The sequence below is a fragment of the Halyomorpha halys genome, unplaced genomic scaffold (assembly GCF_000696795.3).
Source record: "Halyomorpha halys isolate HHAL.00 unplaced genomic scaffold, Hhal_1.1 Scaffold250.1, whole genome shotgun sequence".
NCBI classification, from domain to species: Eukaryota; Metazoa; Arthropoda; class Insecta; order Hemiptera; family Pentatomidae; genus Halyomorpha; species Halyomorpha halys.
Window position 1 is genome coordinate 561,116 of NW_027108814.1, and position 16,875 is coordinate 577,990.

The 16,875-nt window shown below is 27.9% G+C and overlaps 3 protein-coding genes across 3 annotated transcripts in view; all 3 read left to right on the forward strand.

The window, feature by feature from the left end:
* Positions 1 to 3,244: 3,244 nt before the first annotated feature.
* Positions 3,245 to 4,768, forward strand: LOC106680200 (uncharacterized). Its single transcript, XM_014419731.3, has 3 exons — positions 3,245 to 3,481; positions 3,574 to 3,832; positions 4,167 to 4,768. Exons 2-3 carry the CDS (start codon positions 3,574 to 3,576, stop codon positions 4,550 to 4,552), a joined length of 645 nt encoding a protein of 214 aa, XP_014275217.1. The 5' UTR covers positions 3,245 to 3,481; the 3' UTR covers positions 4,553 to 4,768.
* A 2,441-nt stretch (positions 4,769 to 7,209) lies between these two features.
* Positions 7,210 to 8,548, forward strand: LOC106680199 (splicing regulator SDE2). Its single transcript, XM_014419730.2, has one exon. The coding sequence runs from the start codon at positions 7,373 to 7,375 to the stop codon at positions 8,192 to 8,194; it is 822 nt and encodes a 273-aa protein (XP_014275216.1). The 5' UTR covers positions 7,210 to 7,372; the 3' UTR covers positions 8,195 to 8,548.
* Positions 8,549 to 9,206: 658 nt separating this feature from the next.
* The window catches only part of Mtp (microsomal triacylglycerol transfer protein), a 17,789-nt gene continuing 10,120 nt past the window's right edge, over positions 9,207 to 16,875 (forward strand). The window contains exons 1-8 of the mRNA XM_014419729.2: positions 9,207 to 9,473; positions 9,554 to 9,754; positions 9,826 to 9,954; positions 10,590 to 10,746; positions 12,867 to 13,015; positions 13,089 to 13,249; positions 15,324 to 15,487; positions 15,574 to 15,686. Coding sequence (XP_014275215.1) covers positions 9,291 to 9,473; positions 9,554 to 9,754; positions 9,826 to 9,954; positions 10,590 to 10,746; positions 12,867 to 13,015; positions 13,089 to 13,249; positions 15,324 to 15,487; positions 15,574 to 15,686 — 1,257 coding nt within the window. The 5' untranslated portion in view covers positions 9,207 to 9,290. The remainder of the gene's footprint in view (positions 9,474 to 9,553; positions 9,755 to 9,825; positions 9,955 to 10,589; positions 10,747 to 12,866; positions 13,016 to 13,088; positions 13,250 to 15,323; positions 15,488 to 15,573; positions 15,687 to 16,875) is intronic.

Genomic DNA, 16,875 nt, shown 5'->3' on the forward strand with positions numbered 1-16,875 from the left:
ACCATGTGATTGTCCCCACATGTTAAAATCATTTTTCAGCTATCTTCACTCTAGAACAAAAAGTGATATATTGTAAAAAAAAATAATGCTAAATATAATAAATTTATTGTTATAATTATTAGTTATTTCTGGTATTCTTTTTAACTAAGAATAATATATACCACATATCTATATTAAATTATACAGGGCATTTTATGATTGTCTTGACAGAAAATATGAATTGAGGATCTCAAAATAAAATAATATCTTAGAAGGTTTGTCCATTAACGCTTTGATTAGGAGATATTCACATCTAAAGATTCTCATTCTTATGAATTATTTAGGTTATAATAAATAAATGTGTCTACCAAATACTTTATTAATGAAATTTTAACTTTATTTTATCCACAACTGTAAATTTTTTATAACTAGTGAATGAGCTGTTTTACTATTAAAACAAAAACATGTCATGAATGTTAAGGTCATCCAATGATAACTTTCCATTGAAATTGAAATTTGAAAATCAATTTAGGAGGTCCCTATTCCTGCTCCTTCGTAAACGTCATCTTGAATCGTGTAGATAGTCTTTGAATTAGAGGATTGGAATGTATTTGAAGTGTGTTGTGACACGGTTTATATAATGATTTAATGGTTGATTGTACATAGGCAGTTTGTAAGTTCTTGTTATTGATGTAGAGGTGAGTGGCACTGATCAGTATTAGGACTTATGATTGAAACTGTTACAGTTTTAATTTTCTTAGCATATCCGTAAATGTGTGCACTAAAATAGGAAGGTAGTATAAATCTTTAGTTTTTCCAACAGTGGTAATTTTGATCATTTATTTAAAATATGAAATGATAATTTAAATCGGAAGTTAAGCTTTTATTTTGATGTGGAAGATATATTAACATTCATATTAAATGTCGTTTAAAGTGATAACCTTCAGTGTTCGGATGGCACTGGATATATGTTATTGTCACACTCTTCAGATCTGACATTTTTTTATTTGGGGTGGCATTAGCCAAAATGGCTATGCCAACTCAGTCAATGACCTTAATTCTTCATGAAGGATAATTGAAACTTGTGAAAAACATCACATACTGACATTCGGCCAATGCTGCAATGAAAGAAAGATGTTAAGTCTATTTTAATGCTACTTGGAACACATATTAATTTATTTATTATAACTTAAATAATCCATAGTAATAAAAATCTCTCTATCCATAGTAAAAAAATAAAAAAGGACATGAATATCTCCTTAACTGAGCAATAATGGACATACTTTCATAGGAATTTTGGTCCTTACTTTGCAATCCTTAATTAATATTTTCAGTTAGAGCACTGAACCCTGAAATATCGTGTATGTTAGATTGGTATCTTCTTTTAATTTATTTTCACATTTTACTTGGACATTTTTAATAACAATAGTGAATGAAACGGTTAATTATAAGAAACTAGAAAATGTTTTCCCTTGAATTCATATTATATTTTATAATTCCCTTGAATATTCATTGGTTATTATAATTTAACTTGAATAATTACAAAACTCAAAAACTTCTTCATACTTACATTATTTAGTAAATCAATTCTCTTCAGATGAAACTTAATTGTTAACAAGTTAGAATTAAAATTTCAACCATACAATCAATTTCTCTCTGGATCAAGAGCTAAAAAACGAAAAAAATATATATAATAAATTTAGAAATAAATATACTTACAACATAGGTACAAGTAATGGTGTGGAAGGAAACATCTTTTTTTATTTCAGAATTTTGTATACAATTTATAAAATATAAGATACTATTTCTTTACCTAATTAGGCAATTGGTAATAAGAAATTTTTGGCATGCAAGAGAGAATATTTAAAATTATCACTTGGTAATGTAAAATGAAAATAAATTTTCTAAAGGTGGCTACAATCACCCCAAACCAAATACTTCAGACAATGCATCATGTTGATACTTAAGTTTACCAATTTAATGAAGTACAAAATACTTCAGACAAAAAAAAAAAGAATGAAACTTCAAAAACACATTTCCTTTATCAAGACTATGAAGAATCTAATAGTAATTGCATGTTTTTGGGGGGAAAGAAAAGTGATGTATGAAGATTTTTAAAATGAAATATTAGTTTTCGTACAAGTGACACAAGTTCCTCAAGTATTTTTTTAAATGATGAATCCATTAGAAAAAAAAGCACGATGAAATAACACCTGTTAACAAACTTAAACATTTATATGGCTGAAAATTCATATATTTTTGTTTTACTACCGAATATTAGCATGGAGTGATTATCAGTGTTCACCTTAATACTGAAGAACTGCCATTAATCTTATGTCTAGCCTTCTGAAATCTTTACTTGTTTTAGTAAATCCAAAAAATTATGTTAAAATAACAAAAAGAAAAATATCAATCCATTTTTGTTAGCTCTATATATGTTCGGCAATGTAGAGAACAAAAAAATCTGTGTGTAAACTGCCAAAGAAAACCACTTAGTTCAAGCTGGATTGATTATATTGACCACTTTAAGCAATATTTAGCATTAGCATATTTAAATATTTAATAATAATAAATTTAAATAAGTTAAATATTTTTAATATAAAATCAATCTAAATTATATTTTACCAATCATACAGTTAACCTCTTCAAAAATCACAAATTACTACTTTCAAGCCTAACTTCTATTGTCTTTCAGATCTCTAAATACATTTTTAAATATGAATGTGCATTTATCTCAATAAAATACCTAGATCCATGTATCTTTTCTTGTTTCTCCTGATAAGAAATCATTACCTCTGAAGGAACAAGTTCATGGATAAAACTACAACGTCCATAAATTCAAATATGTATAACAATTATAAGCCATAAAATAGCTAATGACTTAATATTTCATCAATTAATATAAATCCTTCAAATAATGGAAGAGTACCATTAATTGTTAATTGACCGGGCTAGAACTGTTAAGAATAATAACCTAATGTAACCTTCCGTATTCTTGAAACTCATTTTTTTCAGTTTTTGAAAGAATTTAGTTTTCTCTTTTTGCATATGGCTAATAGAAACTCTCAGTTACAGTAAAATTAAAATTTAAAAAAATTATTTCAGAATCGTCAGAAAAACAAAGTTAAGATTTATTTAAGAATTCGTTTAATACACTAAAATTCGATTCTTTAATCCTTTAAATAAGAATCTATAGCCTTCATGATTTCAAATGCCTTATATACAGCAAAGAAAATACCTACCCGAGATACTTCAGCAAAATATGAATAATATTTCATACTCTCAAATACTTCGGAATTTATTTTTTATTATTCTAATAATAAAACTCAGGAGATAGGGTTAACACTGGTCTATCTAAGGCAGATGAAAAGGTTCGCAGAGGCGCGGATTGAAGGCGAACTGCGTACTAGTGAACAACTTCGAGCATTGGCCGAACACGGTCTGTTTGGCCTGGGTTGTGTTCAATGTTTCATTATTAAATCTTCACAAATACCCCTTTAAGGTTCGTTTAATTCTCTATCTAGTGTTTTATTATGAAATTTAATTTGGTTATAACTTCTTCAAAAATTTGTACAATATCTTACATTTTATTAGATGAACAATTATGATTGGACTATCGATTGGAACTACGAAAATTTAACAAAACTAATTGAACTTTATGGAAAGCAGCCAGCATTATGGGATCCTACAAACAGTGATTATCAAGCAAAGGACAAAAAGAATGATGCTTGGAAGTTCCTTGCGAATGAAATGGGGTGTGAGATAAATGAAGTAAAAAGCAAGATGACTTCTTTATTGTCTTCATATAGGAGAGAAAAAATGAAAACGAAAAAATCCATGGAGAATGCAGAAGGTATATATGGTTGCGGTGATTAAATGAATTTATTTAAATTATTTAGAAATTTTAATTTATAATAAAATTATTTTATGAATTGATAATAGATTTTCCTACATGAATCAAAGTTACCAAACTGTCGGGCACATGCAGGACAAAGCTTTTGGGAAAGAAAAAAATTCGCATGCGTCTGACAGGTTGCATATATTACCCTAGGCCGTTAGGTCTGAACTTTTATTTTTAATGTAAGCTAGATTAGACCTTCAATTTAACCTAGACTTGGTATTAATTCTCTATTACTTAGTTCAAAAATAGCATTACTGATTACCTTTTATTTTTTCCTATATTTTAGAAGGAGATAGAATATATAAGAGTAAGTGGTTTGGTTACAAGTTCTTTGATTTTCTCAAGGATAGGGAACCCCTCGTCAAAACAAGAAAGTATACCGCTAATGCTAAAAGAAAAGAAGATCCATTCAACACTTCAGAAAATGCCAGTGATCTTTGTTACAACGAGTGCACTGCGTTCGGAAAATTTCTGTCTACAAAGCTTCAAAAGTTGAACGAGCAACGAAGAAGTTTCGTAATGCACCGAATTAATAATTTAATTTTCGAGGCAGAAATGGAGTTGTTCTCACAGAAAAACGATGGCTACAACAGTCCTTCCAGTTCTACATCTTTTACTTCAGAAGCTAATCCTGAATTTAACGATACCAAGTCCCAAAATCCAGAATATTGATCTGTTCGCACATCTTAACTGTTGGACGAAGATTTCTCAAACCAACCCTGAATGATTGCAACTGTTTCCATTTTTTTAAATGAACAATTCTACTTTTTAATAAATTTAGTAAATTATATTTTTATTGACTAAAGGTAATTCCTTGTTGTACCAGATTGATCATGCAAACTGTTTTATAGTTAGATCTCTGAGATAATGTTTATTATATAATAAATAAATATTAATTAGCAAAAATTGTTTTTTTTTTTCAATATCCCGGTTAAGGTTTAATTAAAAATGATACATTTCATTCACGCTTTAGGGAAAAAAATGTTTAAAAGATTTGTTTAAAGTTGGTAATTCTTCCCATTCAATCAGCTATGTTTGAAAATGACAAAATATAGTCGGCCGTACTCTTAAGACCTTCTGGCCACCGTAAAGCTAGGACACCAAGCTAGTTGGTTCAAGGTTCTCTGATTCAGTTTCTTGGGCTTAACAATGCACTAATGGATATTGCATTCAGTTGTTTGTACAATTCTTCCAAATTCATCCGAAGTGGTTGGCCCAACAAATTTTTTGTTGTAAATTAAACCATTAAATGACCATTCCTGAGGTTTCCTTGTCAACTCAAAAGCATATATTCTTTCGAAATATTTCACCTTTTCGAGTCATCGCCGGTACGGACGCTTATACTCAAGTAGACAGCAACTCTAAGCCAATACCCAGATGTTAGGTGGTATAGAAACAGGTGGATCTGTCGTGAGAGAGGCTACAAAAGAGAAACCAGACGGCAAAGGAAGCAAATTCGTTTTCCTCTCATCAAAAGAAGAACGCCCTCTGATTGAAGGAGTGTTTTTTAATTGTCAAAAACGCCGTCCTTCATTTGTCATTTAATTTAATTAATTTATTTTTCAAATATAGGTTTATCTATATCAAAGACATATCGGATGAAAATATCGATATGATTTTTTATCTGGATATAACGATATTTTCCCAATAACCTTATCCTCTTATCCCTTTAATTTTTAGGAAGGAAAAGGAATTTACTTGAACATCTACTTAAACTCACTGGTGGGTTGTTAGTGAAGTTGACGTATATTAATATTGAAACAATGTCGTAGTTGGGTTCCTTTCAAAACCAAACGAAACTCAAATAATCTTTCGAGATATTCGAGGAGAAGATGATTTGGGGGTGCGGTCAAAATGAAACACAAATAAGTTTATGTAACTTATTTATTACATTCCATCTTCTCCTCGTATAGCCATCCACGGCCAACTATCTCTCATAATTATAATTTTTGACAATTCAATTTTTTTTTTTAAATGTTTATACGCAAAGATGCTCCGAGTTTTCTGTATATTGATATGTACAGATGGGTAGGACGAAATGAATTTGCTAGAAGCCATATCGTGCCGTGAAAGGAATCCGATTACTACAATTTTCAATATTAATAGACATCAACTCCACTAACAGTCCACTAGTGTAGTTCAGTAGATTTTCAAATTTTTTTGGAAGGGGGAAGGGGGATTGGTAGAGGAAGTTTGCAGAAAAGTGAAAGAAGAATTAATTTACTTTTACCTTTATCAGGTAATTCAAAAATCTCTTCTAAATATACCTCCTACACTTGCGATATCTTGATTTCCACAGCTGGAAGGTTTCTTGGAAGTCCTATTTTAAGGTTCTTCGGCTACCTTGTCATTACTGCCATCGATCGTCGGAACATTGTTCTACAAGAATTTGTTCCTCTACGCCAGAGTGATAATGGAAAAATCTACGTTGATGTTCTCAGGCGCCCTAAAACTCGAATTGGTGGTGGATCCTTTATCACTATAATGCTCCTCTCACACTTCGCAAGTTTGACATAGGTTTTCAAATATATAAGGTTTCAAATTCGATTACCAAGAAGGAACACTTCCCTTATTCACCTAATTTGGCTCCAAGTGACTTTCTTATTTCCCAAATATAAGATGGTTCTTCGTAGGCGGCGTTTAGTTGAAGTCAAGACCAGTGACACAGGAACGATGAGACAGCTGAAAAAAACTCTAAACAGATGGTTTCCATGGAGCCTTATAGCAGTAGAAACAGAGATGGTGCAAGTATTTTGTGTCTTTGGTCAATCTGAATATTTTGGTTAGAACAGTATTGAATTACCTGTCTAAATCAAATTTAAAAAATCACTTTTATATTAACTTAAGAAAAACCACCTACCCTCTTTCCCTTATGATAGATTGAACTATATATAGAATAATTTTTATAATGATTTAAACCTTTTTGATTATTTGAATTCAGAAGATCGTTACTTCTTCCTGAAAATGGCTCATAGTGGCCTTCTTGAAGTTGAAAGCAGTAAGCTGCCCACAGACCTGATAGAACTCTAACCCTCTCGACAACTTAAAGCATTTTTATTTTCAATATTTAAAGCTCAAAATGTTCACTGAATAATTTGAAAATCTGTTGAGCCGCTCAAAAAAAGTGTTCATATATTGTGATGAACTACTACAAAAGGATCGATATATAAATTTAATGTTCATACTACATTTTTGTAGATAAAAGATGTTATTTTTCATTCGAATATCAAAATGAATCATGATATTATTTTAATTTATATTCTTCGTTTTTTTCCAAGTGAAGAAAACTTAATAAAGTTGATTTTTATTTAAATAATCAATATTACCTCTTTGGTTTCAAAATGGCGTTTTGTTTGTACACAAGAGTCAAAAGCCTCATTTCTGTCATTCGAGTTAGTTTTGTGGCAACTTTGTTTTAGTTCTGAACACAGTACTGTTAAGTTATTTGAAGCTTTATCATTTATTGAATTCAGTTTTGTCATTAAGTATAGTATGGAGTGCATTAAGACTTTGGAATTAAATTTGAGCCTTCTGTTAGAAGAAAACAGAATATGTACGTTGAAAATCAGTGGCATGGAAGATCTCCACCGTTTTTTATCAGAACGTTGCAACTTGACTCCAGATAAATATTTTCTTAAAAATCGAGGAAGACCAGTCTACAGTTATGAAAATTTAGAAGGTATCATCCATGTTGTCCCTAGGTTATGTGGTGGTAAAGGTGGTTTTGGCTCTATGCTAAGAGCTATAGGTGCTCAAATTGAGAAAACTACTAACAGAGAAGCCTGCAGAGATTTGAGTGGTAGGAGATTACGGGATATTAATGAAGAACAAAGGCTTAAAAAATGGATTTCCCAGCAAAGTGAAAGAGAAAAGGAAATTGAAGAACGTAAAAAGAAAAAGCTTGCTAAATTATCTGCTGAACCAAAATTTGAATTTAATGACAAAACCTATGAGCATGAACGATCCGACTTAGTAGAAAAAATTAGTGACTCAGTGGAGCAGGGATTGATAGCTGCAACATCAAAGAAGAGGCCTGTTGAAAATGATGATATACCTTTGAAAAAGAGAAAAACAATTTTAGATTTTGATGAAGACCTCAGCTCTACAGATAGTGAATCTTCTGATGATGACTCTAAAGAAGAAAATAAGGAAATCTGTCAAGTTACTAAGGAACAGACTAACGAACTATGTAGAAATGTTGAAGAAGAAACTAAGAAAATTTGTACAGGCATTGATGAAAAAAATAAGGAAATCTGTGAAGGTGCCAAGGAAGTGACTACGGAAACACATAAAGCTGAAGTTAACATTAGTTGATATAACTTATAATTAAACTTGTATTATCTAGAGAAAGTTTGTCTTATCTTCCTTTCAGTGATTTATCTAATCATGAACCCTAAGTTATTGTTCACAGGAGTTGTTACTGTTGTACTACTGTTGAATAAGTGTGTGTATTTAAAACTTAATAATGCATTACAATACATTGTTTCTGTCTTTAATTTATTGTTTTATTGTATATGGTAAGAGTTTTATTCATTTTATATAGTTGATTATTGTTCCATTTAGTTTAATTTTTTTCAGTTATTGTCATTTTTCTTCTTTCAAAATTGAATTTTATTTTGTACTGTAATTGTTTTAATATCTGTACAAATATATCATAATTTATTCTTGTATTGTCTTTATTTAATCTACCTTATTCAAATATTGAATAATTTTGAAGTAAATGAAAATATATGCTAATAAAATCACAAAATATATAAATAACTTCATATTTATGCAATTTTATAATATAAAAAGTATGTCAGGAATATATTTTAAATGAAAAAGTTATTAGCTTACCTATCTTAAGGAAACATTATAGAAACTTAACCGCAATTTGAACTATTTAAAGTAAGTTAATTAATTAGTGACTATATTTCATAATCATAAAATCCATAAGTAATTGATATAAGTTTTTAAATATATTTAAAAACTCGTGTTAGATATTTCACAACTTTAAGCTAATTATTAAAACCAACTGTCCAAAGTTGACTTATAGGCTGCAGTGATTAAACTGGATGCTTTGTTAATTATTTCTTTATTTTACTGTTTTAGGCATTTATTGGTAATGTTTCTTTTTATTTTAACAAGTGAATAAATTAATTTTTCAAAGAATTATTCATTAATTATTTCTTCAGTTGAACTACATTGAGTTTATTAATTATGTTTAAAGTCTTTTATAATAATTAGAAGCATATTTTTCTTTTTTAAGTGGACATAAGATTAAATAAGATTAATTCCCTCAAAGGATTTGACCTTGAACTTGATTCACAGTTACCTCTGAGGTTATCATACACAACCTATCTTGAGTTTCAGCTCCTTAGTACCATTCTTCCTCTAGTTACCATTATGAGTTTGTAATAGAAAATCTACAATGATTACTTATTGTGTTCTTTTAATTTTAGCTATTAGCAAGGTTTCTTCAGTTATTTATGGAGGTTCCTATAAATTCTATTCTACTTTAGAACTTTCTGACAGTGACCCAAATCCTGTTGGTTATCAGATAACAGCTGCTACTAAAATTCAACAGATCAATCCTCAAGTGCTTTTAGTAAAAGTAATATTCATATTTGGTATATAATATAATTTATTTTTTTAAATAAGGCCTTAGTCTAAATTGAAATGTTATTTTTTCAGTTAGAAGGAATTAAATTACATTTTGCGACCAAAAAGTTACCCAATGCCAATTTTAAAGAGTCTAAATCAACATTAGATTCTGCTGAAAGTACACCTTTTTTAATAGAAATTTCAGATGGTGTTGTGAAACAATTGTATATTTCATCTGATGATGATCCTTCCATTTTGAGTATTAAAAAAGGATTAGCCAGTCTTTTACAGGTATTTTATAATGTTTCCTTACTCTCTTTTGTCAGTACTTTGAAGGAAATATTAAAATCTTGAGTGTTCAGTTTCAGATTAAATCATCAAATGGTCGAGAAACTGACTCCAGTGGAACATGTGATGTGAAATATGAAGTAATCGATAATTCACAAGTAAACAAGTTCAAAAGCAATTGTCAAAATACCAAGGAAAGTAATGTAAGTAAAGTGTTTATATAATTTTCGAAAATAATTAGTTTGCAATATCAGAATGATACTCATAAATCGTTTATTTTAGAAAGTGTTAAAGCCCTAAAAATAGGTCTATATTAATACAGAAAAAACATTTTCTGCACTACAGTTTGAATGGTTGAAGACTATGGAAATTATAGTGTACCTATTCTATGATATATATATTTTTTAAATTCAACAAATTTGCATGTTTGTTGTGAGAAATTCAAGTCAATCAATAGTTATTATTTTTAAAAATCTCATGGGATTGTGTGGTATGAATATGTTTTTTTGGAATATTTTAATATGATCCTGAGTTTGACTATCAAAGTGTTTTTTGATTTATTGTAATAAAACAAATATAGTTATTACAATTAATATTTTAGTATTTTAATATCCTAACTGTTCGAGTGAATATGTTTGGGCTGGATTTAAATCTTACATTCTTCTTCGTAACCTTAGATAATTAGAGTTTGTTAAAATTATCTGTAGGCTTTCAATGATTCCATACTTTTTTTAATTTTTAATTATTTATTAGTGTTTTAATAAAAATTGATCCTATTTTTCTTTAGCACAGTAAACAAAGTTAATATACATATAGATAAATATATTTGATATTCCAGCTTTGGGGAGGAAACATCGTATCTAGTAGAAGCTGCAACATCAATCTTGAAAATGGTGCAAAATTGTTGTCAGTTATTTCTAAAGAAGAACATATTCTTAAGCCCTCCCTTTCGGATTTCGATGTTCATATTTTATCAAAAATGGAACTTGTCTATGGTAAGTAGCTTTATACTGCTTAGAGATATGTTAAAATACTTTCTTTTCAGTTTTAACTATCAATGAAATTTGTTTTCATTAAAAAAAAAAAAAAAACGCTTGTTTAAGTTATTACAGTAAAACTAGGATTGATTAACTTTAAAGGCCTTATATTTATTAAGTATGATACAATTTTTTTCTCAACTAAAGGGATAGAATGATAATCATCAATTTTTGTTGCTACGTCTCACATGGTTTATTTATTAGAGACAGAAGAAATATGAATTTTTTTTACTAATAATTTGTGTATTTCCTCTGTTTAAAAGCTCTAAGTATGCAAGGAATAAATTCTTCAAAATGATTTTATATCCTGGTGCCTATTAAAAATACTCTGATTGTTAGAAAATACTTTTTAAAAAAAATTGATATGTCTGATGGATACTGAATAACTTTAATTTTTAAGCCTTTGAGATTTTTGTGTGATCATTCTCTAAATGGAGAAATTATTAATTTTATAATTTAATCAGCCCATACTTAAACTTTAAGATTAAAATTTTTTAAATAATTATTTATCACTAACTTACTTGTAATAAATTTTAATTTTATACACTTTTTTTTAGTAATATATCTTTATTACTAACATTTCATTTATTATCAGATATTAATCAATAAAATGATACAAAGTTCCCTTCCTCTTTGTTAAGGTTGTTAGTCAATCAAAGGTATTTATCTATAGCCTTGAAATAAGGTATTAGGATCTAATTGCCATCTTGATTTTTTTTTAAAATTTTAATCGATAAAAATACCTTGCCTGATATCTGTGTAAAAGAAAAAGTACTGCTTTTGTTATCAAATAAAGATTGTTCCTTTTGAATCTCAAAAGGTTTGAGTTTTATAAATTTTTTTGTTCATATCACTGCTTTTCTGGAATAGTGACACATCTTGCATAATCCTAATTTTATCAGAGAAGGATATAAACATTTTGAATATGTATTTTTTTTTTTCAAATATTTATGTCAAACTTTATCCTCTTATATTTTTTTTGAGTATTGGATAGTTTTGTCTCTTAGAACTAAATTAACTAAATAAATTGAATCAAAAACTATAAATATTGTGCTAGTACTTTGCCCATTTTACCTACTTATCTTTCAAGACATTTTAAAAGAAAATACATCTTCAAATTAAACAAGTTATATTTTCATTGTAAATTATAAAATATTTAAATTAAAAAAAAAAAAATAACACAGAAATTACAATCAAAAAATATGTGATGACAAAAGTGAAAAAGATCTTAAGTAATTTAAAGTAGAGTTGTTTAGGCTATTATAGAATGAATTGCAAAATTATGGAATATGATTGTTATTTATTAAATAAAAATCTTGCATTTTTCTTTGGACTAAAGAACGACTTTTTATGTAGGCACATATTAATTGTTTTACTAAGCAAAGCAGTATTAAAACTTTACTTCTTTAAATTATTTATCTAAATATAAGTTTTCATAATATTACAAGTTGTTGTGAAATTTATAAATTGCCTACTAATACAGGTTTATCATAAATTGATTTTTTTGCTGGCCATTACTATTATCACTGTTAAAAATTAAATCAATTACGTTATTTGTTGCCTTTACTTTGTTTTCTATGAGTTTGAGAACTACTACTCTCATAATACGGACAAGCTTCATCATTCTGTCATATATAACAAGTTACATCTGTTGATTTCGACTCAAACATCATAAAGTTCAGGTCCAGATGTCAGTGTTTACAAAAAAAACTGCTACCAACTTGTTGCAATGAAAAATGCAACACTATTCAAGAAAATAATTCGTAAAAACCTCATGAAAATAATGAGACAGCTAAACTAATATTATAGAAAATAAATATGGACTACTCTCTATGGGGAAACTACACTATATTTGGAACATTTTAATAAAAAAATCTGAAAAACACTATTTTTTTAAATGTGCCACTACTAAAGCAAAGCAGTAGTTTGGGTTTCAATGATTTAATTTACACTGTGTCCCAGGATCTCTTATTTTATTTATAACATATTATTTATTCATATTGTATTACTATATTTATTTATTTTTATTTTGTATGTTTAATTTTATACTTTTAAAATCATATTATCTCTCTCTGTAGAAGCCGATTATGCTTCAAAACATTCTCTTGGTAATAGCGATATCAAAACAATTATATCAAATGCAGAAAAGGAATTTGGCCATAAGTATACTGCCTATGGTTTAAGCCCTAGTACTACTAATACTAAACAGAAAAAAATTTCAACCAAGGTTTGGAAAACTATACTTGTGATTTATAAATATTCTGTATCTTGTTTATAAAATTTAACTTTTAAATATTTAGCTTTCAGCTGTAGTGAAAGATAACACCAAAGGTCTGAGCGAAAAAGAATTCGGAACAAAAACTTCGGCCATATCTGCTTTGAATATTTTGTCTGCTACAAAAGGAGCTTCCTACGATGATATTTACAAAACTTTAAAATCTAAAAGTAGCAAAAAAATTAGGTAATTTTTTAAAAATACATTTTAGATATTGTCGAATGATAACCATACTTATTTAATTTTTAGTATTATTTTTAACTTTAGCCACACAAAATTATTCTTTAAAAAAACAGAGTAAGTGAGTACTATTTAACATAAGCTATATAATATAAATTCAGCTCTCTTTGATTATTTTTACAAACATTGTGTTGATTAAGTATGAAAAACTTATATATAATAATAAAAATATAAACATAATCTAATAACATTTTTTTTTTAAATTTTAACTAACAATTTTTGTGCTCAATAGTACAGATTAGTTTTAGATATTCCCCTCTTAAATGTACTATTTGCTGATTATCAGAAATTATGCTGTTTCATTTAATTTTTATTTGAGAATGCATTGTCAGCATATGGCAATAGTTAAGATTACTTTATTGATTTTTCTGGAGATCGTCATTCATTTCACTTGTCTACTAGTAGATAAGAGACAGATAACAATTGCTGATTGTATACATAAAGCTAAAAACTATTTTATTCTATGTTCTTAACTGTTATCACTTACACTATATGCTTTTAAAGAATCTCATAGAAGATGAATTAAAGAGAATAAATATTAGATAAAATAAATGTGTTCTGTTTTCTCGGTTATAAAAAAATTGTTTTTTACTATTTTTCTAAGCATGCATGTTTCCCAAAATTGTTTGGAAAAAAGTAGCCTTTAGTTAAGATATAGTTGTTCCGTTTAGAACATTAAGTTTTAGGGCTGCTGCTATTTTTTTACTTATAGACATCTGCTACATTTTTTTGTATTTAGTAGAGATGTGTCAGCAGACAAAATTTAATTTGTAATATTTGTAGTTAGCTGTTAATCAGTTTTTGAATAAAATATTTTTTAAACTTATCAGTGTTTTCTCGAGTAATGGCACATGGCACAAATTTTTATTTTTTGTAGAACTGGATGTATTCTACTGTATAATCAATGGAATGTTGCATATACAAAATAAAATAAAACTTTTTTTTTTGTGCAATATGTGACTATTATATAAAAGGAAGGTGGTCTGGATGCGGTAAAAAAAAAAAGAATAATAATACTCAAGTAGTTATTAAACTATTTAATGTGAGTAAAAGTTTCACTCCACTTTGCAGGGCTTCATCAGGGCTATAAAGATACCAACAACTAAAATAATGTAACAAGTTGTTTAGTTGTTTGTATCTTTTTTAGCCCTGATGAAACCCTGCAAAGAGGAGCAAAACTTCAGCTCACATTAAATAGTTTAATTACTGTTTAATTTTTTTTGTACCACAGCCGAACCGTCTTCATTTTACATATTACACAAGGTCAAATCAAAGATCTTCCTATGTTATATCATGGTTACACATTATATTTGTTTATTATTATGGTTAACTATATTTATTTACTACATATATTATATTATACATTTATATTATTATACTATGTTTATACACTATACTATATTATATTATGGCTTTATTATTTAAATGTTGAAAAATTTAAAAAAAGTATAAATATATTTTTTCCTGATAAACCAAAGGACGGTTACTATACCATGAATAGCAATAAAAGAAATAAATATAAAAATTGATAAATATGACTAGTAATAAATGAGGAGAAGATGGTTGGGGGTGCGGTCAATGAAACACAAATAAGTATGATTAACTTATTTTAATGTGCCGACGTTTCGGCTAGAGTTTCTAGCCTTCTTTAGGGCTAAAAACAAAACAAGATAACAACCACAGTAAGTATAGAAAAATAAAAAAATATAAAAAGAAAGTATAAACAGAATAATTTTACACATACAATGAATAGTTTTACAAAATTACCCCCCAACTATCTTCTCCTCATTTATCATCCACGGTCAACTATCTCTCATAATTATGACTAGTAATAAATATGAAAAGAAATGAATATTAAATAGTAATATAATATATAAAAAGTAATTAATATAAAATAATATACAAAGGATAAATAAATAAACTGTGCTATATATTCATGCCCCTCTTCTAAATTATGCTTACCTCAATTAATTAATTTAAATATTTTTTTTTTTATTATTGGAGTCTCTTTATTTTTTAGGGGACAGTTAGTTGACATCCTAGGAGGAGTACAGACGGAAGATAGTCATAAAGCGGCTATGACATTTTTGAACATGACATCTAAAAATCATAATTTAGATCTCTGTGAGCGCTATTTGTGGGCATTATCAATATCACCTGCACACGATAAAAACATTATTCAAGGTATTTTAACAATTAGATTGATTTAATTCTCATAATAAACTTAAAATGATTTATTATAATTTAAAATTTTTTTTTTTTTTTTTCAGATCTGTTGAAATTATCACAAGAAGAAATTTCTGATCTGAAATTATATGAAACTTTAATACAGACTGTCTCATCTATGGTCAGGAAATATTCTGAAGATACAAACAATAATGAGGTAAAGTATTGATATATCTGTTTTATTTTAATTTTAAGTTTTTTTTGGGGGGGGGATACACATTAAAAAATAGGGTAAATATATAAAAGATTATTACAGTAGAGCCACGCTTAATCTGTTCTCTAGATTGAGGGGTGGTGACGATGAAAAAATTAATACAATTTGAATTTTTGTTTAATTTAAAATTTTTTAATTATTTCTTAAAAAAAAAGTATTATTACTAGATCGTAAGATTGTTGATTGACCATATGTCATTACTAAAAGGAAGATTGTCCAGGTGTAGTCAAAATTACTCTAATAGTAATTTAACTATGTATTTTGAGCCAATATTTCACCCTTCTTTTCAGGGCTTCATCTAGCTCTGATGTTTCCCCTTGTTTTGGAACAAATATTTTTCTATTATTCACTGTGCCAATACATTCCCATTCTAATTTTCCTGAATGAACCTTTCAGCTGGCTAATTTACTAACTCCAATCACAATATTTTCCAGAAAAGTACACTAAATAATAAAATAAATGGTGCGGTTCAAAATAAACCAAATCGAAAATAAACTATTTATTATGAGCCAACTTTTCGTCCCACATTGAAGGGCTTCATCAAGGTTAAAAAAAGATACAAACAACTAAAATAATATAACAAAGTAAGAGAATAGATAACATGAAATAAAAGTAAACCAAGTTATGGCTAAAAATTATTTAAAATCTGTGAAAATTCATCTAAAAATGAACAATGTAAATTAAATAAAATAAAAATGAGATGTACAGTGAAAAGTATGAATAATCAAAAAATACAAAAAGGTATTAGGCAATTAGTGATAACGGAAATAATAACTAATAAAAATTAGATAACAGAGAAATATAGAAATATAGTAAACACTAAAATAGGAAATAAGAATAAAATAAAGATCAATAAAAAAGAAAAATAATAAACAAAATAGGAAACTGACTTTTCTGAATGAGGGAAAGCTAAAGAATGAACTTGAGGTGGATGCAAGGTATAAACAGGATAGGGAAATGGGGAAAATTTGACAGTTAACAAATGACGTTACATTTCAAAGCAAAAAGAAATAAAATAATATTAAAGTAAGATAATATTGGGAAATATAAGAAAATATTAAACATAGGTAGATGTTATATGATAACATACATAATAAGGAAAAATTGTAGCAGAAATATATATATATATATA